At 42.6% G+C, this 24,608-nt stretch overlaps 1 protein-coding gene across 1 annotated transcript; it reads left to right on the forward strand.

Annotated features, from left to right (window-relative positions):
* The first annotated feature begins 1,430 nt into the window (after positions 1–1,430).
* impg2a (interphotoreceptor matrix proteoglycan 2a) lies at positions 1,431–22,906 on the forward strand. Its single transcript, XM_070975238.1, has 22 exons — positions 1,431–1,723; positions 1,820–2,050; positions 3,295–3,461; positions 3,579–3,604; positions 3,716–3,748; positions 4,881–4,936; positions 5,296–5,363; positions 5,474–5,629; positions 6,618–6,676; positions 6,788–6,808; positions 9,205–9,413; positions 10,890–10,933; positions 11,785–11,980; positions 12,358–13,403; positions 13,550–13,837; positions 13,920–14,139; positions 15,494–15,704; positions 17,007–17,195; positions 17,890–18,091; positions 18,876–18,955; positions 19,472–19,535; positions 20,765–22,906. Exons 1-21 carry the CDS (start codon positions 1,645–1,647, stop codon positions 19,506–19,508), a joined length of 3,618 nt encoding a protein of 1,205 aa, XP_070831339.1. The 5' UTR covers positions 1,431–1,644; the 3' UTR covers positions 19,509–19,535; positions 20,765–22,906.
* The last annotated feature ends 1,702 nt before the right edge of the window (positions 22,907–24,608 follow it).

The raw sequence follows: 24,608 nt of genomic DNA on the forward strand, positions 1-24,608 counted from the left end.
ACTATGGCCAGGTATTTGGCCAGAAGCCAGCAGCATGAAGAGGGCCATTAGGCCAATCAAATTGATCACTTTTGCCCTTGAAGCATTTAAAAAGATTTTGAAGAAGTTTTAGAAGTATTTTATTTATGGATTCTTAACCTAATGCAGAAGGACTTGTAAAAAACAATGTGTTAATGTCAGTCCGTGAAAAAAGTTTGGTCCAGATGACATCACAGCAACTGTTGGATGGATTGCTGGTAATTTTGTACAGACATGGTCCCCAGATGATGTCTGCTAATGATTTTGACAATTCTCTCATTTTCACGTGGCACCACCATCAGGTTTGTTTATGACTAAAAACCTGCAAAACAACATTTTGCAGCCTCAGTTTTACTGTGAATTTAGTGCTAATTAGCATGCTAACACACTTGACTAAAATGGTGAACAGCAAACATATCCACTAAACATCAGCAGCATGTCGGTTCATTATGAGCTTGTTGACATGCTAATGTTGATGGGAGGATGCAAAGCTGTATTTTGAGCATTTCAAATCACATTTACACTGCATGAGGAGAGTGAGGTGAAATGTGAAATTAATACACTGACTTACTTAACCCTAAGTTAGTTCGCCCTCATTACTCGCTTCCTGTCTTCTGTTTCTCTGTCACTTGCATAATGCAGCTACTTAAAGATGAGAAGAAGGTTTCCCTTTTAAAAACAGGATAAACTCCATGGGAAGGGTCTGGGGTGAAAGGTCAGCCCCAGACTAAGCCCATGCAACTCTCTCCTGTCAATATATACATACTGAGAGGATTTCAGTTGCCGCTCCTCAGCTCAGCACCTTAGCTGTGAGACCAACCTAATGCATAATCAGTATATTTTTGGGTGGGGGGATTTCAACAAAATAGCACCAGTTCTTTATAAGGAGCTTCTTTCTAGATCACAGAAAGTTATCTGAGGTGATGCAGGTCTTTAACTAGAAATTGAAACTGTCACATCAGCACTTGTTTTTGAACTCCAAAGGCTGGATGTATTTAATGCTGTTTGCCTGGCTGGGGGGTGGCAGGGTGCTTTAAGAGTGAAGGGGTCTGGCCTTCAGCTGGATGACCAGGATCAAGTCCTTTTTGGCTGGCAAACACTTGCTTTGCAGAGTTCTTGTAGAAAACATTAACTCCCAGCTAAACTTCAAGAATCTGTAAACTAGTATCTGTCTGTGCTGGTCTATCTCTCTGCTGGCTGTTGAGTCTGTGGCCTTTGTTGCCTCCTCTCTGTCCACGTTTCTTCTACACTAAGCACCCTCCCTTCCCACTGTTGCTCCAGTAACTTCTTGGCAAGCTCTTCTAAAAGGCTTAGAGTAAACAGGATTAGAGAGCATTAAAAAATCCCCCTCTCTCCAAGAGCCATCTGCCTATCTACCTGAGCCAGGAGCTGTCCTCTCAGTATCATGGGACACACCTCTCTTCAGCTGCCGAGGAAACCAGAGTGTCATGGTCTCGTCAAATGATTTCTTCACGGGCTTCTGTTATTCTTCTGCGTCTGGAGACTTCTGAACTATGCAAACTTGTAAGAAGCTGTTCACGTTGCTGTTCCATGACTTGAGAGGAAGCACATATCTACTTGATCCTTTTCCAAGTCCGCGGAGTTAAACACAATCACGGATTTAACATGAACATCGAATCTTGGAGATGTGTTTTCTACTCTGTTTTATTTAGTTTTGTGGTCATATTTTTGGACATAAGGACAGGTACGTGCAATATTAACATATGCCTCTTGCTCACTCGTCATCCAAAGATAAGTCAGACAGTAAGTCTTACATGTGATGTTTTTTGTGGTACCTCAGATGCAACACTGGAAGGTTCCTCTATGGGTTACCTGAGTCTGCCTTACAGTCAGGAGCCTGCGGTGTTTCCAGGTGTGGTTCGTGTATCTGGTGCAAAGGCATCTCATGAAAGCCATGCAGTTATCTCTCGACGGAAACGGAACATCCTTTTCCCGAGTGGAGTCAAACTCTGTGCACAAGAGACCGCCCAGCAGGTTTTTGCAAACCATCTGAGCTACTTTCATCTCAGAGGTAAGACTTACCATGAATGATTGTAGATCAGTTGGTGTAGCTGGATAAGACGAGGGGTGAGGGCCCACAAACAGCAGGAAGTGATGTCGGGATAACAAAAACAACCATTGATTTTGTGAGGTCCCTTCCTCTCTGTGTCCACAGTGTGCAAGGAATTAAGTGTGCAGTAGAAGAATGTAAACCTTTGCCACATTTACGTCCAGTAATCCATCTGGGTTAAGGAGACGGATGACAGTTGACATCTGTGTGGACACCATTTGCAATTAGGCCTTATGAGATTTGCATTCAAACAGACTGTGGTCCACTTTAGGTAGCTGTGTCCTCCTTACAGGATCAGTCAAAAATCATTTCTCACTTACCCTCATGGTATCTTCACAACGTTCATCACATGTCACACAGCTCCCTCTGGAACAACAAGTTTTTCCACATGTGTTGTAGTTCTCCCCAAGACCTGTAAAGAGACTTCGAGGTGTACAATTGTTGGAGCTCTTTTAGTATTTTTATCTTGTGGTAATTCTACTTTTACCTAATTAAAGAGTAAAGAAACTACTCCTTCCACTACCTTGAGGTACCTATAAGGCTAAGTGAGAAAATATGTTTGTTTTTTTGTATTTTACGTCTGGGAATTGACACCTTGTAAAAAAACATGCAAAGGGGCCTGCAGTGCACCACAGGTGGGCACGTGCTGTGCAACAAAATATTTGATGGAGAAGAAACATATTGATCTCGTGGCTTGAGAAGCACTCTGTCATGCATGTGAGTGGGCAGAGATCAAGGTGTAATTCCTGTCAGTGAGCTCCTCCTGGGCAGCTAGAATTAGGCTTGTTGATGCCAAGAGACTCCATGTGATGGTGAAAAGTTGAGGTTTGTTATGTAAGCTAGATTTGGAGGTGACCACTGGTGTCTCAGGTCTCACAGACAGTGCTGATTAGGGAAGAAGATTGGAGCATATGTCTGTGTGCTGACTTTGGATTAGTGCCCAGTAGGCTGACTCATGAAAGGGAGTTATGTCATGAAGTTATCATGGCAGTATATTTGGGCATCAGAACTTCCAGTTGATGACATTTGGTCTATCATTGCTAATGAGCAAACTAAATGATCTTTGTTACCTGGAAGAGAACTAAGTTTGTCCATCTAGAACTGAAATGTAACCCCAACCAAAATACTATAGTCATCACTGCTATGGAAGCGAGTTGTGCAAGCTCATTTTTTAAGTGGATAGTGTCTTTCTCTGGTCTGACCAGTGTGCCAGGAGACCATATGGGAGGCTTTCAAGATCTTCTGGGACCGGCTCCCAGAGCAAGAAGAGTACCAAAGCTGGATGAGCCAGTGCCAGGAGGGCACAGTCACGGCACAAGATATTGGCAGCTACTTCAGCCAATCAGAGGAGCATCAGGCTCTGGTGAAAAAGGTCTGTGCATGACTAAGCGTTTGATAGAAACATATCTATGAGCAGCCCAGAACGAAATATTCGACGCTGCATGGGGCTGATTCTGTAGCTTACAAGATTATTTCTTTCTATTTCTAGAGAATGTCACGGCCAGGTGTGAAAAGGTAAAAAACTCCCCACCCCTTCTCCCCAGTGCCAGCCCACCATTTCAATCATACATGAATGGTCTCATCACCTGTGTTTTGTAAATGTGTCATTCTTCCCACTATCTGTAGTGAGCCCACCAGGTCCTGGCAGCATATGTGCAGGTACGGTTGTCAAAGCCCTTCAACCTTACCTGTTCATATTCCCGCTCATCAGTTACCACACGTGACTGCAGATGTCTCATGTTTGTTTGTTTGTTTGTGTTTGATTGGTTCCCTGTTTTATTTGTGTGTCTTAGACTTGGATTCAAAGTCTTTTTATGATTTTCGACAAATCCTAGAAACAAAAACACCACCAACTGTGAATTCATCCTGCTAACAAGTTTTTGTCTGTGTAGCCACCGTCTGATATAGTTTATGCCTTCATGTTATTGTCATCCACAAAGCTCTATACTCTCACGCTGAAGTCACATATTACTTCATCACATTGGTCAGTGTAGTCTATTCTGCTTTTGATTGGTAATACTAAACTGTGCTTCTGAGCATGCTCAGTGATGTCAGCCCAACATGAAGCTGCCCCTCAGAAACTACTCTGAAGTTGTGGAGAAATTCAGAATAAACTACACCAGCCTTCATTGTAATATATCACTCACTGCAGCGGTATGGGTGTTTTAAAGCTGGATAGATCTTGGGAAGTACATTTATTCACTTTCTTGCTGAGAGTTATAAATATATAAATGATGAAAGTGCCAGCAGCTGCTTAGGATAGCTTAGCTTCGCATAAGGTCTGGAAGCAGGCGGAAACAGCTAGCCTGGCTTTGTCCCAGGGTGGCCTCACTGGTTGCCTGGCAACCTCACGATGACAACAAGACTCTGGGAAGTCACTGCTCTGCAAAACAACTTCAGTTTGGTTTTTGTATGGATTAAACAAACAAGGTACAATCGCTGATTAGTGAGCTTTCAGTGTGTTGGTAGGTGGATTCCCATGCTAACCTGTTGCTGGCTGTAGCTCCATATTTAAAGGACGAGCATTAGAGTAGTAACAATCCTCTCATTTAACTCTCATGACAGAAAATTAACAAATGTGTTTCCCAAAATGTCTAACATTCCTTTACATATTACAATAATATTAGGACACTATATCAGGCTTTGGCTAAAATGACCCAGCCCTCCTTTAAGTCTTACTCGTATGTTTACCCACAGTGTGCATCACCCTTAAGAGACCGTTTATCTTTTTTCTTTTGGATTCAATACTGTGATATCAGCATTGTTAAAACAATCTTCTCCTGCTTCACAGCACTCCAACACCAGACACACAGGAGGCTGCTGAGGCTGCTGAGGCTCCTGAGCTGGGTTAGTGTCACTCCTGTTGGACATCATGTGACTTTGATCACATGAATGGCAGCAGACATTTGATACGTACCTGTGCGCAAGCATTGTTGTTTCAGTGTCAGACCGTTATCTTGTACATATTCCAGCGACATTCCTGTTTTCTAGCCTTCTATGCAGTAAGTTAGTGAACCTTTCTCTGTGCGGTGCTGAGTGGTTGAAGGCCACTTCAGCCTCAGGGTTTGAGTTTACTTGGGTCAGGACAGTTTAATCCACACAGTCATCAGGAAGCACGGCTCTTGCCAAAGGTTTAAGCTCACGTTCACTTGAAATAAACCAACAGTTCCTTTTCTCTTTTTCTGGACATGAACTCAACCACCCAGCAGATACAGCTGAAGGAGAGGAGGGAGAGGAAGCAGCTGTCACTGTCCCAGAGGTGGAGGAGAATTCTGTAAGTGCGCATATAGATTGGTTGAATTCTTAATGTTTTAATAATGCACATACTTAACTATTATATTATATTATATTATATAACTATATATTTTTCTTTCCTTGCCACAGCTGGACAATGACATAGCCATGGAGCCCCCCACCCCCGCTGCGCTGGAGCAGGTGGTGGAGCTCAGCATCCTCCTGACTGGAGAGATGTACAGCGACAGCCTCAACGATCCAGCCAGCCTCCAGTACCAAACACTCAGTAGACAGCTTGCTGAAAAGGTTTGTCCCTGGCTCCAGCTCCCTCAGCCTGTCTGTCTTTATGAGTCCCCTTAGTGCTACTGTATCTGGCTCCACCCTAGACTCACAATATATCGTGGTTTATGGTCTGTGATGGACGCATTGGTAGTTTTAATAACATGCACTTTAGCAGCAGCAGTAGTTCAGCCCAAACTGAGGCAGGAGTTCAAAAGTACAATTTTTGGTAAAAAATTGTGAAATAACTGTTAACTGTGAAATACAATGTTACTATGCATCATGGGAATAGATACACTTTTGCACGTGCACACATATGTGCACCTTTGGAGGCAACTTCAGTGATTACAGGTACTCAGAAAATTCTGTAAATTTGTTCGGGGTACATTCCGTGGCAGTCAGCTTTACACACACATATTTTGTAAGTAACAACATGATATGCACATGCTTATACTCACTGGCCTGTTTTTTATTCTCTGTGGAGGTCTGCTATGCCCATAAAATCAAAATACCTTCACGTATATCCCCACACACGGTGTACCTGCAAACTCACGTGCCTTGAAGAGATTAGAAGCCCGCTTGGAGGGAGTGGAGTGGAGGGGAGGACTGAGGGCTCAGAGGTTGTAAGTGAACATAGTGAAGGAGGAATGGGAGGACAAGCCAGGAGACAAAAGGCCCTGGAGACCTTTTTGTATCCTCTTTCTCTGATGGATCAAATAAACTGGGTCATTTAGTCTTCAGAACAGTACGTGTATTGTTTTTTTTAGTGAGGAGAAGCAAGGCCGTGTAGACCAATAAAAAAGCTGACCGCAGTGCAGTAGTCTGCCTCCCGAGAATAATGATGTGGGCCACAGCACAAAAGACTCACAACCTTCCAACTTTGAACAAAATGAGCCCTTTTGGAACAATTAATGTGATTTATTTTACCAAGCAAGTTCATTGCAACCCTGTCAAAATAAGGAACAAACGCCAGCTGAGACTTGTTTATGATGCTTTGTTGTATTTGTCCTTGCAGATAGAGGATGCTCTGGAGGGGCTTCCTGGATTTAAGAGTGTGTCTGTGCTGGACTTCAGGTCAGTCTCTTTAATTCTGAGTCTAGACAGAAGAAGAACTGTGCCCACAAGATGGCCCAAACCACCTCAACTTTAGCATTAACACAGTTTCACTCTCCTTGTTTTGTGTAGGCCCCAGAAGGACACCCAAGGGTGAGTCATCAGCGCAGGCTGTGGTAACGTGACCTTGAATAGTTCTTTCTATCCTTTCTTGTATTTAAGCCCACAGATCCCTATCAACCATTCCTGATCTAGATCTATGCTGGTGTGTGTGGTGTCACCTTCATCTCATATAGTGTTTACCTGTGAGCATGGGCACGTGTTAAGATGTGTCACTAGTTGCCTGTGTTAATGGTCTTAGTTGGGTTACTCACCTGCTAAGTGGGATCAGGATGGGTCCAACCGAGTGAGCAGGTGCTGCTCTATAGAGACGATTAACAGGGCTTTACGACGTCGACAATCAGCCCCTGGTAGAGAGACGGACCAGAGGAGGGTTAGAGGGGAAGATGTATGCGTCAAGAGAGCGAAGGTGAAAAAGAGCAGAAGAGAAGGCATAAGTGAAGGAGAGGTCTAATTAGGAGACACAGACATAATTATGTGACTATTTCTCTTGCTATCATGCTGTCGGTGGTATGCAAAAGCAGCAAAACCGAAGTGTAAAATTAGTCCACAAGAAAAAAGTCTTGCATTTAAATTTCTATGTGAAGGAATGGTTCAACATTTTGGGAAAAAACACTCTCACATCTGTGCAGTAAATACAATATAAGGCTGTAGCCAGAAGCCAGTTAGCTTAGCTTAACACAAAGACTGGAAACGGGGGGAAACAACTAGCCGGGCTCTGTCAAAAAGCAACAAAAGCCACGTGCCTTTTAATGCTGTAGCTGTGATGGAGCCAGTCAGACCAACTTCCTCTATTTTTGGGTAATTTAATCTTAACAGTTTGTCATATTTTTTTTAGCTGATCATATTTTTGTATGTAAATTTTTAATCTGCAAAGTAACTGATAACTGCAGCCATCAGATACATTTTGTGGATTACAAAGCGCATCATTTGCCCCTGAAATATAGTGAAACAAAGAAGCAGAAAATGAAATAACTCAAGCACAGCTACCTCAAATTTAAGTACAGTTCTTGAGTAAATGTACTTAGTTACAATCCAGTGCTCCATGCTACAAGTAAAATTCAATGATTTTTTAGACGCACGTCCATCTCTTTTTGTTGTTGACTGTACTTTGTATACTTTAAGCCATAACTGTGCAAACATAAATACATTAAGTACACAGAGAAATATACTTAAACCATCCCATAGTGATGCATGATGCTGCTAACTGCAGATCACAGGACACAGCAGGAGTAGAGCTCTGTCAGCTTGTCTCTGCGTATGTGTGAAATGAAAGGGGGGAAAATTGGACCTCCCTCTAAATGTGGCCGATTGTGGGCCGGCACATGCTCAGCTGCCCGCCAGAAACCCGACAAACTAGGTCAGAGTGGAGGGCTTCCAGTAGTCAAATGAATGCTGATAGATGGCTTTTTCCAGGCCCTGGAATATCTTGTGAGGTTTCCATGTTTATTATGATGATATTGATCATTCTACTGACTCGGCTGTTTTTTGGCCTATACCGTCGCTCTCCTGCATTCCAAGCGAGAGTAGATCACTTGAGTCATCAGTCATCTGTGAGCGCTCTACATCTCTTTTAACAGGTCTGACGTTAAATCACGCTAATGCCTGAGCGATTTTCATGCTCTCACTGCTCTCTCATCCAGGAGACATTATGTTATGCTTTCTTACTGTAAATGTATCTAGGAAATGAATGGAAAATGGGGTTTAGGTGCAGTTTAGGCAGTGCATTGATTGGGAAAATTCCCCACCAAGTTTGGGTTAAAAAGGAGAAAGAAACCCACTCCTCTCTCTGACCAGCTGCTCAGGTGCCCTTGAGCAAGGCTCTTAACTCTTTTATAAGTCTTGTGGAGCTTCACAATGCTTGTGACCACTAGATTAGAACAAGGGAATATTGCTGAATTCTATATCACAATATAAATAATTGTGATTGAAAGGATCTCTCTTGAGCTCGGAAACAGTAGCCTGGTTTTCAGTAGGCAAATCAATCTCACGCAAGGTCCATTTAGCCGTTTGTGATACGTATAGAGTTCTTCATATATTCTGCAGTGTGTTTGTTATAAATATGGCCCAACGATAAATACAAATATTTTCCTGATATATACGAAAATCTTGATATATCTGCAAAATTAGCAGTATCAAATTGATTTTTAATGCAACCAACGTTTACATTAGTATTGAACTGGGCTGCATTGTTTTGAACCATGTTTATAATATTCTTATTCTTACTTTGGGTGGCTAAAACATTATAACTCCTATGTAGAATTTGTGGCGGATCTTTTTTTTTTATAATGAATTAATTTGTGTAGGTGTGCCTAATAAAGCAGCCGGGGAGTCTATGTCACACTATAATTCCACTGAACGTAATTGAGCATCCCTGCGAATGTTCTGTGTGTTTATTGAATGTAACTACTACATATTTGTGTCTTCAGTTTGGATGGCGTTGTGGTGGACTATGCTGTCACAGTGGTGGTGGATGGAGCAGGAGTGAGTACTGAACAACTGGACTACCTAACCTTGCAGTCAAACCGGGTGGAGAACTCATACCGTGAGGTCATGGAGCACCCTACGGTGATCTACACCATCAGCGAGGTGAAAAACTATGGCACTGAAGCCCTGCATCTCGACAAGCTGGAGAGTGGTAAGACGATGGCCAGTGCATAACTGCTGAGCTCCCTAAAGATATTCCCCGCACTCTAACAGAACACACACGCTACCATTATAGCTATTTATTTAATTGGCATGGCAGTGAAGTCATTGGGAATGCACTGGCAGAGGTAGTGCATGCAGTGCAGGGCAAACCTCCAAATGTCATATCAAATAGAGACACAGTAGACCCAGCACTGATATTACAACATACGCTACACCACTTGAGAAAACATTCCAGGATTTTAATAGTCTCATCTGTTTCTTATTTGTCTGCTCTTTCTGTCAAAGACGACAGAGACATATTTATAAGAAGTTTCAGCTCAAAAGTGGGCCATTTTTAATGAACAAATAACCGAGTCATCAGTTTTAGGAACTGTGTATTTATTCTGTACTACAGTTAAATCCTTGTCATTAAACAGTCTGCAAAAGAGAACTGAGCAAACAGGATTTTTGTAACTTGAGCTCTCAGTTTGCTTTACTTTGGTCCTTTATTTTGGCTTCCACCCAGTGGATCTTCTAAGTAATTTACCTATTTAGCATCACACTCCTGTAACATTGTTGGAATCACGATGGACATTGTTTTAAAAAAAGGGAAAAAACTTGATGCTGGAGAACCAGAGATATTGTCTTTTTTTACTTCACATATTCTTCTTCCTTGTCAAAACCTGGTGCTGCCTGCATTACTCACAATGAAACTCAACAGCTGGCAGTTCGGTTGGAGTTTCAGGTGTGTTATGCTAGTAGCGGCTGATGAAGCCTGCTAGCCTCAACCTGAGATGAGGTGGGGGCTACAGGAATCTGCTAACCTCACTTCCTTCTAACTCCAACCGCTGCTGACTCAAGTGACATCACTTGAGGCAGTTAATCAGATTTTGCATAGCTCCCCCTGGAGCCACAAAAGGCTTTATATTTTTCACATATGCAGCTGCTCACATCGGGAAGTTTTAGCTACCTCTGACTTGTGACCAGGGCCCCTCTCCAGAAATGAAGAGACTGAAGGATGTAATTATGCTTTAGCATCACCCTCTGTGAGATATCTGCCTGTGTATGTTTTTGAGAGAATGCACGACATTAGTTTATTCTATTAGCGAGCTCCCCTGGAGATGAATGCGGTCTGATGGTTACATTAATTAAATTCTTGGACATGTAAAATGATGGCTAAACACTCTCATATGGCTGACATGTGTGGCTGGGAACTTAAAGACTCAGCATGACTTTGTTTATCTGCATTGGTGGTGATGCAGTAATAGCCTTGGCTCACAGCGGCTGATATTCACTCCAGATTTTAGCACTGATTTGTAGATATTTACCCCCGAAGGTAATCCTGTCAGAATGAAGGCTGTGCTGAAATGGTTACACTTAAAAGGATTCTGTAGACTCCTGCAGGCATTATTATTTTAGCTATTTGGCACATTTGCCTTTTTTGTGTCACTTTGTATTAATATTTGTTTCTCCACTGGTTCCACAGTGTCTGAGGTCCCTGACTCTGTCAATGCTGCAGACGGAGCCACAGTGAGTAACAAGTTACCTCCACAATTATCATGAAAACAATCTCTCTGGGCTATTCGGCTGCTTTGAGCTCCACAAAGTTGATAAATCACTTTTGTTTAAGGTTGCTGACAGTTGTAATATGACTGATGTTGCGATAACCTGTAATTGGCTTGTGATGTTATCCAGACCACACCAGTGCAGGTAGGGGATGAGCTCACCAGCAAGGATCAAGTGAGACTTTGAGGATTAGTTTGGCTCTTGCTGTAATAATCCACTGCTATTCTGGGGCTAAGGCTAGAGCAAACCACACTGCAGTGAGTAAAGACAAGAGACAGCACATATGAGTTTACTCAGACAAGTAATACCATCTAAAATCTGTCTTTATTTGTGCTGTCTTGTGGTTGACTGTGGTCTTTGATGGTAATCAGAGTTTGGGTTGCACTAAATGTGTCTGCTGTTTCACTTTATAGCTCAGCTCGCTAAGTGATTAATTTGAGTCATTATCTGAATTGGGAGAGTTTGGCAAACTTCTCAACAGTAATTGATTTACAGGCAAGAGCTTGGAGCTGCTGTGCCGCCGAAGCACTTTGCTGTCCTGGTTTGGGGCATTTTAGAATCATCTGCTGTTTTCTCAAACTTTCTTTGAGTTGATATGAGAAGTATGGAGCCTGTAGTCTGCCACAACAATGCAGTTTCAGTTTGATACCTTTAATGTGAAGACATAAGCAGCATACCCCTAAAACAGCAGCAGGAGGTCTGACTGGCCTGGCCTGCAAACACAGAACACCTGGCCAATCAAAGCTCCTGCTGCATGGCACAATCCAGTGAAACAGTGGCAAAAGGTTAGATAATTAAACCTGTTTGTGATGCAGATTAATGCTTCTGATGAGCCACAAGAGGACATGATCCTTGAAGAGGACACTGAAGATGGCAACGAAGATGATGTCCTGCCTGAGCTCTCCGAAACCAACATAGTGGCGGCAGAAGAAAATGACGTTGTTGTTATGGAGGAGAGTGCAGTTGTGTCTCCAGCTCCTGTCCTTACCACCATTGCACCTGAAGCTGGCAGTGAGTGGAAATCCTCAACACAAGAGTTCGTTCATTCATGCATGCAATGCAATTCATCCCCCTGTGCTTTTTCTTTTTAACATCTACCTTACTTGTTTTGTGACTCTAACAGTTTACATGATAATTTATTGAGGTGGCTGCATCAAAGTATGCACTTCAGCACAATGCTAAAAACTTCCTACAGCTTTATGTTTACACTGAACTTCATAGGAAAGGGATAGATGATTTTCTGTATCTCTCCATTCCCATTTTGTCAGTCTTAAACAAATGATTTGTCTGCTTTGCCGGATAAATCTGAAGGCTCTGGAAAAAAAAAGCAGAGGAGGTCAAAAGAGACCAGCAGAAATGAAGTTTTTTCCTCATTTTTGTTTTTCCAGGCTTTGAGGAGGAGGGTCTGCTACTGGAGGACACTGTGCAGACTCCTGCTGAGGAAAACCCCCCACCAGAGGAGCTCCCAGCTGAGCTTCCAGCCCCAGAGCTGCCAGAGGGTATTACACTCCCTGAACCACCAGTGGAGGTTGAGGCTTCTGGCTCAGGCACAGATGACATGGAGGACCTGCTCCAGTCATCTACACCCACGGTAACAGAAGAAGAAGATGATGATGATGATGAAGAAGATGATGATGATGATGATGATGAAGAAGAAGACGACGAAGAAGTGTCTGCTCAGGAGACTGATTCAGAAGATGGGCTGACAGAAGATATCACCATAAATGCAGATGCCACCTCTGAAGCTGAAACAGAGGAAGTTGAGGTTGCAGCAGTGGAAGAAGAATCTACTACTGCAACTGTGGAAGAGGAGCATCTGAATGAGGTTGTTGTGAATGAGGCAGAGATTCCAGTGGAGCTTGAGATCTCCACTCCAGTTGCAGCTGAGACCATAGAGGAAGAGGGCCTGCCTGCTCTAATCCCGCCCCCTGAGGCTGTAGATGTAGCGAGTGAGGTGGAGCCAGCGGCAGCAGAAGCTGGTCTGCTTCCTGTTAATGAAGACTTGATGGAGGGCACAGAAGAAAAGTTCAAAGTCACAGAAATTCCACCTGCAGATGAAGAAGTTGACCCTATACAGCCTGTGGAAGACGTTAATGTGGCATTGACCAATCCCGAGGAACCTGTATTTGAAGAGGGTGGCAGGAGGGAAGCATCAGAGAGTGAGGGACAAGAGGTGAAGGAAGAGACTGTACCCGAAGCTCCGGCTATAAATGAAGAGGCCCCAGCAGCTCCAGAGATCTCAACAGAGGATCTTACGGAAGATGAGATCTTACTGGTCAACAAGGATGAACCAGAGCCACCAGTGACAGATATTCTGAGTCCTGCAGGACCGACCGCTCTGTCTCCAGAGCGGGAGTCACCTTTCACCCGTGTCTCTCTTATTATCCCTGCCACTGAGGGGCAACCTGACATCATCATCCCTTCAGTGGTGGAGGTAAAGAAAAAGAAATGATGTTAATGTTGCGAAAAGTAGCAAATACAGTAAAGTAAAGTATCGCAAAATACACAATTTTAGTAGAATCGAAGAATCACGCCTTCCTTTTTTCTTTTTTCATGTCAAAATCAATTTCTATCCTCCAGGTCCAGACCACTAATGAAGGCCTTGATGATGACACCGTTGGAGAAGAAGGACATGGTGTGATCCATTATGGTTACGGTTTGATTAACCACACAGAGGAGGGCAGCACTGACTTTCCGTTTGGTGTGGGACACGGCACAGACCAAGCCAGCATCGCCATGCCTGTGAACCCTGGACGAGCACTGATGGTGTTCTTCAGCTTGAGAGTGACCAACATGATCTTCTCAGATGATCTCTTTAACAAGAGCTCCCCAGAATACAAAGCTTTGGAGCAACGCTTCATAGAGCTGGTAAACTTCTCACTTTTATTTGACGTGTGGTTGACTGCCTCTGCTTTCTAACATTAAACTGTTATAATGTTTTTCCTCCCAGCTTGTGCCCTACCTGCAGTCCAACCTGAGTAACTTTGAGAACCTGGAGATCCTGAACTTTAGAAATGGAAGCATTGTGGTCAACAGCCGGATGAAATTTGGAAAGCCTGTGCAACAAGGCGTCACCACCACTGTCTATCTGATCCTGGAGGACTTTTGTAACACAGCTTACCAGACCATGAACCTGGCCATCGACAAGTACTCACTAGACGTCGAGTCGGGTGAGTCTCATCGATGTTTTTATGAGTGCTTTGATCAACAATCAACAATCTGTTGGAAGCTTATGTCAGATGTTTCTGAAAGTAATTTTCTAGGAAAATGCTGTTGTGAGTTAGATCAGAGGACAGATACCATCTGCACATGAAATATGAAGGTGGAGTCAGTAGGTGGTTATCTGAGTTTAGCATTAAGACTGGAAACAGGAGGATACAGCTAGCCTGGCTCTGTCCAAAGGTAACGATATCTACCGACCAGCACCTCCACCTTAAGCCCTGGAAGTCACTGAGCCCAGCCAAGAAATAGTGCTGCACATAAACATGTGTAATACTGCAAACAAAATATACCTTGTTAGTGAGTTCTAGAGGTGATGGTAGGCTGAGTCCGATCTATGGAGTCTATGCATTCTGTTTCCAGCCTAAATGCTAAGCTAAAATAAGTACAGATATGAGAGTGGCTTCATTCTTCTCATCTAACTCTCAGCTAGAAAGTATATTTCCCAAAATGTTGAAGTGTTTCCTTAATGGGTATAATGTGAGAACATTGTTTTTTAAATTTACTGCACTGAGTCAGTATTGAAAACATGTTAGTGTGTGAAAAGGCCTGAGAAAACATGTGTTACATCAGTGTCGTGACACGCTCACATCAGCTGGGATGAGATAATCACGGCTTCCCTGGACAGCAGCCATGTTAACACATATCATTAGCTGCACTCTGTCCAACTGATTACTGTGTGCAGCTCAGGTTTTACGCTGTGTGTGCACTATATTGCCTTCATTTTGCATAATGTGACTCAACTAATGTGACCCAGCAGGAAATTTTCTTTGCACATTTTTTTTTCTTTATGTCATATTGATCTTCATGCGTCCATGTCTGACAGCATCAGTCAGGTTGTAATCGGCCGTTCATGATATCAGCTTACAATCATGACTCAGCTGTCAGAATCTGTCTGACTCACAGCCATCACACAAAGCTGGATCCCAGCATGCATTAGGGCTGCGTTACAAAGGGAGAAAGAGTGGTCTTCATGTGTGTCTGTATGTGCATTTTGGGAAGAAAATATTGCTGAGGTAGTTCTTTAAAAAAAAAATTGAAATATTGAGGATCTTGTATGTAAAATGAAGGGTAAATATGATAAATATGTGGCTACAGTCGACAGCCAGTTAGCTTAGCTTTTTGGATTTTGGAAGGAAACTGTTTTATATTCATAATTCTTGAATCTTTTGAGATAGTAGAGGTGAGGGAATTTAGTCACCTCTTTTAAATGCTCATCACCACATGTTAAACTCACAGTCAACCTGCTTGTTACACTTTCTCTTAATGCCTTAGAGTCAACACTCTTTGTTATTTCATTTCCAGGTGACCAGGCTGACCCCTGTAAGTTCCAGGCGTGTAATGAGTATGCAGAGTGTAAGGTGAACAAGTGGTCGGGGGAGGCGGAGTGTGTCTGCAATGCTGGCTACTTCAGTGTGGACGGCCTGCCATGTCAGAGTATCTGTGAGCTGCAGACTGACTTTTGCCTCAATGACGGCAAGTGTGACATCATCCCCGGCCAAGGAGCCATCTGCAGGTGGGTGGGGATTAGGGGAAGTGATCTGCGTGCGTGCGGGAAAGAGTGTCTGAGTTTGCAGGTTTGCGAGGCCAGTACGTCATCACAGAAACTAAACAGCTTTGCAAATATGTTATTACTGTTCATGCTGGAGGCCAGACTCTTAGCTTCTAGATTTAAATGGTTTGCGTGGCTGGCTGTTTAACAAGAGATGTCCAATGCGCTCCAAACATTTGTTCAAAAGCATTTCTTTTATTTGGCTCCTCATACTTGGGAGGTAAACATGTGCTCTGGGCTAATGAATTATAATCATAACCAACTCGATGGAGGTAAGATTTTCACACCTTAGTTGGCTCCAAACACCAATTAACAGTCTTCTAACATTTCTACTTCTTGGCCCGGATAAACATTTTTTTAAAGAAAATCAACACGTCAGCACTCAAAACTTTGGCAGTGAATGTTGTTAATGTGACTGTGCCCTTTGGCACTAAATGTATCGTGCATAAATGAAAACAATGAGTACCATCTGGGGACATATAATTTCCACACTTGATTAATATTGTGACCCATTTTTGCCGCTCCAGGATGCAAATTATCACATTTTTCTTCAGTGAAATGTTGTTCATTACATGCTGTTACAGCCGCATTTGATTTCTTTTATTATCTTAAACATTTCTAAGGCTTACTTTTAAACAATTTTGCTGTGTGTGTTTTTCTAAGTGTTTGTGTCTAAGCATGTTTGTGCATGTGTTTCCATGTCCAAACACATTTGCATGGGTTACTGTGTGTACGATGATGTGCCAATAATCCAAATCAGTGACAGAAACATGCCCTCTTGCTCTGTTCTGTATGTGGTGCACTTTAAACTAAATGACTGTGAACAGACAGACAAGGCAGCAGGCGCCAGGATGAATGCTAACCTTTGTTTCACACCCACCACCGCAGCATAAAACATACAGCCAGCTCCAGATGCTGTTGGATTGGTGTTTAGTTCACACTGTCCAACCAAAAGTATTGCATTGCTCCATGGAGACAGGAAACAAACATTTGAAGATGATTCCAGTTATTCCAAAACAAAGCATTAATAATTCACTGACATACAGAATGTTGTAATTGTGGATGTTTTTAACTATGTCAAGACAAAATACGGATATGACTGAGGATTCAGTCATTCATTTTTACATTCTTTAATAATTCAACACAGAGTGAAAGAACAGAGGAGTGATGGGTATACTGTAACATTTGGTTGCTGTTTCCTGAGTGCTTAAAGAGTTTTAGATAACGTAACGTCAAATTTTGGACAAATTTCTGCTGTCTTCTCAGGTGTCGCGTTGGGGAGAATTGGTGGTACAGAGGAGAGCACTGTGAGGAGTATGTATCTGAGCCGCTGGTGGTCGGCATTGCGATCGCCTCTGTAGCTGGATTCCTATTGGTGGCCTCCGGAGTCATCTTCTTCCTCGCCAGGACGTTACGGGACCAGTATGACAAGGACGAGTCAGAGGACCCCATACGGTGAGGAGAACCACTCACCTTGGCCAAACTTTTCAACAGCCATCTAATCAATGTCACTGTTTTTGCCATGCTGACATAAGAGTTTTCCAAAATACATAAATTTTCTCGCTTCCACTGAATTCTTTGGATTAAAGGAGCCTGATTATTTTCTTGAGGGGACAGAATATGTTGAGACGTTCCATGACTGTATCCTCTCTTAGACAGACAAATGTATCCCCTGCACCATCATTTTCCACCTTCAGACTCTCAGCAGTGGGCTGTCCCTCTTCCTTTGCCTACGTGTCTCTTTCCTCCTCTCCTGCTTTGATCCATCATCTCCATCCTGCTTTTTCACTCTTTTGCAGACACAAAGACATACAAAGTGTGCGTGCGTCGGTGTGTGTGTGCATGTGTGTGTGTGTGTGTGTTTGATTCCTGTCATGGTTGCCAGAGCAGCCTGTGGAGAAAACACTGTGCTAACCTCAGCCAATTAACCGGTCAGATATGGCATTTCCAAAAAGCCTTAAAAACCCAGCACAATAGGCCTTTTGATAGTCTTGAGTCAAGCTTATCCAAGTTTAATAAAGATTAACGCTAAAGTCTTATTCACTTCAGCTCAACTGTCTTTTCTGGTGTCTCAGATGTTTGCGTTTCTTTGTTTATGATCCTGCCTCTATGTTGTGACTGATCTCCATGTTTGTGTGTTGCTCTGCAGGCGAGCAGAGAGTCTCCCGTCTCTGGAGAGGGCGACCAAGTACAACCCCATGTACGAAAGTGAGGCCACTACAGGCTACAGCCACTACTACCGCCGTTATCCTGAGGCTCCTGTGTACAGCAGTGCCAGTGCTGAGGCCTCCACTGACTTCAGCAGCGAGGAGATACGACACATCTATGAGAACAGTGAACTGACGAAGGAGGTGTGTGTGTGCACTGCTTTGCTTAGAAGAGACGTCTTATCCACGTTACCTTTTTATCTTTACTACCCACTTAAATGCTGACCAGCAGTCACATGACATTACCACACTGCAGTGCTAATAAAATCATTATTTTGTAATCCTGACAGCATAAACACAGCTTAACATCTATGCTGTATGATTGGATGAATACATGAAATATAAGGGATCACAGAGGAAGTTAGATGCAGCCAAAGGTTGTCTTATTACCTTTACTGCCACACAGCCCCCGGCCCTCACTGGGCTGGCTTACATAATACACATCAAAACACCAGATTCAAAGATTCTGCAGGCTGCTTTGGAAAAGCTTAGTTTCTGGGGTGGAAAAATATTTTTGTCTGTCCAGATGGCTGAAGTTGCAACTTCTGAATTCAACTGGCCTAATGTGGACGTACCCTGAGTGGCTTTTCGAAATTCCCTCATTTCACACACAAAAATTCATACAGTTGTACCGAGGTGCAGGTGGGAGATGTGTCTTGCAAAAGGCCATCTGGATGTTGGGTGATGAGCCAGGCGGGGGCACGTCTCTTTAATCTCCCACATCCATATTTTACCTGACGAGGGACAACTTGAATTGGGACGTCTCAGGTCGTAAACAGACTGGCTTTTGCATCCTTATACAGGAAAACTTTTGTTTTTTTCTGAGTTTAAAATGCCACATTTTGATTGAGCCACAGCCTGTTCCGTTTACTGTTTATCTGCCTGTGACGCAATGTTCCCTCTCGACTGATATCATGTGTTTCTGCAGGAAATCCAGGACAGGATACGCATTATTGAGCTCTACGCTAAGGACCGGCAGTTTGCTGATTTTGTACGGCAGCATCAAGCGTGAGTGCCTCTATTGTTTCTCCTCTTATACTGTAATGAGCTCAACACATGGGCCAAACAAACCAGGATATGAGGAAAAAGGGAAGTGAGTTTGAGATACCGGAGTCTGGCAAGATTGCGCTGAAAAAAGGATTAGATTGTTATTTGGAGGAGATGGAGGGTTCAAGCCATGCCAAACCAGTGTGGAAACTGATTTATCATTCTTAAATCTTCACCAGCCTGGCCCGGAGCTGATACAGTGAGACACAGACCATTATGAGACACAGACATTCCTTCGTCTGCCAACAGTCTGGCAGTAGCAACGTGTCTGTGTTAAACAGTGGTGATTGTTTCTAAGTCGTATCTGGCTGTAGATCACCGCTCTGTGTGCCATGGAGATCCTTCGTGCCAGATAGACCGGAGTTAAGTTGTAGGTACTTGTTTACCTGTGTAGTAAATGAAGTAGCTAATTTACTTAGACAGATGAAATCAGATATGTTATGATATGATGTGTGTATGTGTATGTTTGTGCTGCAGTGTCATGGATACCCGCAGAGAGAGCTCCTCTACATAGAGATGAGCGTCCCCTATGAACAACAAGGTATTACATCTTCATTCTTCTTCATCACGGTTCCTGTCAAGATCTTTGTCAAAAACACTATGGAGCGAAGTAACTTAACGTGAGGATACGTGTCTCCAAAGATTAAGCGAAGTTAATATGGACTAAGATTAAGATTTTCACAAGAGTAATGCCAGTAAATAAATGGGTGGCTACACATTTGACAATCAATACCAGTGTTGTGCAATTTCACACAGATTAAAATGAGCTAGTTCACTCTGAGTTCACAATGTAGATTTTTGATTTGAGTTCAGAGTCCAAAAAAATGACCTAGTTCACATGAATTTCTTCATTTTTTTCTTTATTCTTTTCAAATGAACATCTCCTCCTATATACTCTATTAAGTTACACGTGTATACTTGTTGGGAAAGGACGGTAACTGGTCCCTTACAAAATGCTGTGGCTTTGACTTGGGTGGGGGAATTTTGTGGCTGTTGGCTCAAGGTCTTACCGTTAGTTAATGATTTCTTATGAATATCATTCATCCTTGTTTTGAAAGATCCCGCAGGCAAAATTTGCATAACAATGTGACATTTTTTCCATTGGAATCTGTTCTGATTTCCTCATTAAACTCACACTGCAAGTTGCACTCGTCGTGTTGGCACACCAAACTTTTTTTTCCCAGGACAGCGAAGTCATGCTCTTTTCTTTTCTACTTTGCCTCTGTTTGGCAAGGAAGGACCAGTTGCCTTTTTTTTTTTTTGATGGGTTGGTTCAATTTGGGCATGAGGAGTGAGACTGGTTCAGGTTAGGGTCAGAATAGCGCAGGGCGGGTCATGCCTTTGCCACCCAGCATGCTGAGTTGAAAAACACAGTGCACAACCTTTGTTACCTCTAGTGGGAGTTAATGACACTTCTGTTCATGTTCGTGAGTTGCAAACAGATACATTCAGTTCACTATTGACCAGAAACAGAGTGCATTTAATGAACGATGTACATGTAATGATTAGCAACCCCTCACTATCCAGCTCGTGTTTAGATAACAAGCCATGACTTTTAAATGGTTTGTACATGACTCATGATTCACACCAATAGGCATGACAAAACATTTACATGCATATTTTGAACTTTGGGAAAGAAGATTGACACCACTCTCATGTCTCTCTATTAAGTATGAAGCCACAGCTGGCAGATGGTTAGCTTAAACAGGGGGAAACAACTAGACCGGCTCTGCTCTTCCTGCATACTGACGCACTCTTTCTGCTGCACAGAAACATGCTTCTGTGTTACAAAAATGAAGCTCACTGTCAAGACCCTGCACTTTCTCACCATGGCACTCGGAGTTTGGACTGTTTCCTGACCGACCTGTCTCCGCGCATGTCCCTGCCTGTGTGGGCAGAGGCGTTGATTGCTCTTCCTCCTTCCTTGGTGCCTTCTCTTGACTGGGTGAGCCGGCTGTGACATCAAGGGACATGTTTGCTGCTCATCTACTGGACGTCTCCCTTTGGGAAAAAATGGACCGCATCCTATTACTTGAAATGTTGTCAGACACATCACAATACTGTTGACAGTACTTAGTGGAATAATCACTTTAGTTTCATCATGTCATATCCATCCATTTTTAAAGGGAAGAGCTAAAACTGTGACGATGTAAATAGTGTTATTGTTAGAGTGTTTGCTAATTGAGATATTATTCTGAGCTGTTTTCTCTACTTTTGTCTCTACAAAGCTCAAATGTACTCTTTAGTTCTTCTCACAGAGGCACAGAGAGCGCTGGTCTTTCTTAGTCAATGGTGCTATCTTATTTTAGAATACTCTTTGAAATGAAGTGATCTGTGATGACTCCGTTTTTACAATTTAAAAACAACACTAATGGATCAACTGTATACACTGCTGTACATTAAAGGAATAGTTCAACGTTTTGTGAAATTACATGTATTCCCTTTCTGGCAAAAAGTTAGATGTGAACATTTATTGTCTCTGTTAAATATGATGCTCCAGCCAGCAGCTGTTGGCTTAGCAAGGCACAAAGACTGGAAACAGGAGGAAACAGTTGGCCTGTCTCTGTCCAGAGGTAACAAAATCTGCCCACGTGCATATTAAACAAAGAAGATATAGCATGTTAATAAGCTTTAGAGGTGTTGGTTGGTGGATTTTGTAACTGCTGGACAGTCTTGGTGCTAAGCTAAGCTAAAGGCTGCTTGCTTTAGCCTTACATTTAATGGTACAGGAAGAGAAAAGTTTTTAAGAAAGTGGTATCAAGCATCCTAAATAAGAGTATTTCCTAAGATGTCTAACTATTCCTTTAAGGTGGCCAAATGTAGTGTTAGTGTCTGTATTACTGTTCATCAGTGGAAAAGCAGCTTTTTACACTTAATGCTGAGGTGAACGATATTCCACCTGTTTTTCTACTGGCAGGTGATTTTTTTGACTTAACAGCTCCATCAATCAGAAGCTTTGCCGTATGCGTGTAAATGATGAAGTGAACACAGTGTTGATGGGAGGAAGGCAGAGAGCGTGAACTCACTATAGCTCTGGGACCCAGAAATAAATGAGAACATGTTTCAGTGGAAAAAAGCTGTGGGGCAAGCGGCCCGGAGATTTGATCAAATGGACTGATTTTAGATGTCGTATGTAATGCAACTGAACAGGAAACCAGGAAAAGCAAGCTTATAAACAACGTGTGCTCTTTGGAAAGACAACCTCAAGCTGCGTCTCCTGCTGAAAAAGCTTAACGGTTACCAGCGATTCTTCACAAATGATCCGGCCTGTGAAAACGTCTGACTAATTCCAGTGTTTTCTTTGGTATTGTCATATGTTCCCTGGACTCATGTTTGAACCGTGTTGTCCCTTGAGTGGACCTCACAGCTGCAGCTTATTACGATCTGTAGGTTTTTGTTTGTTGTTCCTCGTCAGTTCTCTTAGGAGGTCAGAACCAGACACGTAGATCATGTCCTAGTGTCTTGTTTACATTACATGCTTCTCATCCTTTTCTCTTATTTTAGAGGTCTATACAAGCAAAAAACACCAGTGAAGCAGACTTGTGACAGTGTCATGCCTTCTGCAATCTGCAGATTCAATTTTATTTTTGTATGTACCCTTTTTTTTGTCTGCATACAGTTTTTGTCAATGTCTACATCTGCCACCTTGACAAATGGCCAATCATCCCATACAGTGTTCTGTCATGTAAATAACACTGAAGATATTATTAACAGTTGTAGGATGTAATTCATGTGTGTCTCAAATGCTCCGATATATGTGTATATTTCAATATACAGTATATGTGTCAATATATGAACATATTCTTTTTATACTGATAACTGTGTCACTTATTAACAGTGTTCTCATAATGTGCAGCTGTGTAAATTACTAAGAACAAACTGTAACATGTACAAAAATAAAATGTTTTGTATAAAATATAGTCTCTGGTCTTGTAGTGGAGTGTAACTTGGTACATTTACTTAAGCACTGTAGCACTTAAGCACTGTTCACTTAAGTACAACTTTACATGACTATTTGCATTTTACTTTAAAGGACCAGTGTGTAAGATTTAGGGGAACCTAGTGGAAGAAATGGGATATAACTAAGTATAATTAAGTATGTTTTCATTGGTGTGTAATCACCTGAAAGTAAGAATCATTGTGTTTTTGTTTCCTTGGAAGGAGCCATTTATATCTACAGAGGGAATAAATCCTCTTCTACAGAGGCTGCCATGATGCACTGCCACATTTCTAGAGTAACCCCAAACTTGTGAATTTCGTGGCCCCTGCAGGTTCACCTGCACACTTGGAAAGCGAGGGGTTGGTTGCAATCTGCATGAGAACATATCACTCTCTTGTCTGTATGCTAAATATGAAACTGCCGGTTAGCTTAGCTTAGCATTAAGACTGGAAACGTGGGGAAACAACCAACCTTGGCTCTGGCCAAAAGTAACAATATCTGCTTTCCAGCACCTCTAACACACTAATTAACGTGCTATATCTTGTTTGTTTAATCCGTACAAAGAAAATGAACTGTGACATGTTGTGGTTTCATGGGGGATCATGTGCTGGACTCGTTCTTGGCTGGGAGCAGTAACTCTCCAGAGCCTCAGCTGAGTCGCCTGCCACCTGCCACCCTCACATCTTTATGCTGAGCTAAGATCTCCTGATGTATAAGTGGTATCAATCTAAACCAAGTATGCATATTGTCCAAAACTATTCCTTCAGGCAAAATTCTGAATATGTGACTTTTTCTGAACAGAGTACATTTACAATGTGGTACTGATACTTTTACTTAAGTAAAGGATGTAAATGCATGCCCACTGCTGCTGTCATTGTCCAGAAAACAGAGCGGGAAGAGACCTGCTCTGTCACTGATATATTAGCTTTGTCCATTATGCTGTTGTATCAGGTGTTTAGCAGCAAGTGGATAATTCGAAGAGAAGATTAGTCTCAGCAGGTATGGATTATAGGCTCGTCTGTGGCTGTGACAGTTTCTAAAAGAGTGTATACCAGTAATCAGCCTGCGTCACACTCATAAACATGTGCCAGGATTTGGCTGTGTAATTTCATGCCTATGCACAAGTAAAGGACATTGCGTAAACATTGCGTTGGCCTGGTGTAACAATATAACTGTGAACTATGTGTCATTGTGCTGCGTTCATGGAGAAACAATTGGATTCAGCTGCTGTTTTTGTTATGTTTCAGCTTGAGTATTGTTCCAGAGGTTTGGATTATATTTGGTGTGGTTTGGTGAGGTCAGTGGGTGTGTTGGTGGCCAGTGATAGCGTCATTGAATGTAATTTAATCTTAGATAATCACAATCACCATGGTGATGGAGCAGGAGGGTGTGCCTGCTTTACATCTCTTCATGTTAAAAATCAGTGATGGATGTGTGAGTGAGTGACAGCAGCAGCAACAAGTGGCTCTGCGGTTTGGATCTTTTGCCCGCATGGAGTCAGTATCACTGCAGTGCAGGGTAGTAGGGGAAAAATGGAGAACACAAAGAGCGGGAGGAAAACATTTCTGCATGCTAAAACACTGACATGTCATGTTTTGGGTAGAGGAGTGGGGAACAGATGAAAAGTCCCTGTACGGTGGAGGATGTTTCTGACATGGTGGGTCGATGTTTGCC

Source organism: Chaetodon trifascialis, chromosome 12 (genome assembly GCF_039877785.1).
Source record: "Chaetodon trifascialis isolate fChaTrf1 chromosome 12, fChaTrf1.hap1, whole genome shotgun sequence".
Classification (NCBI taxonomy): Eukaryota; Metazoa; Chordata; class Actinopteri; order Chaetodontiformes; family Chaetodontidae; genus Chaetodon; species Chaetodon trifascialis.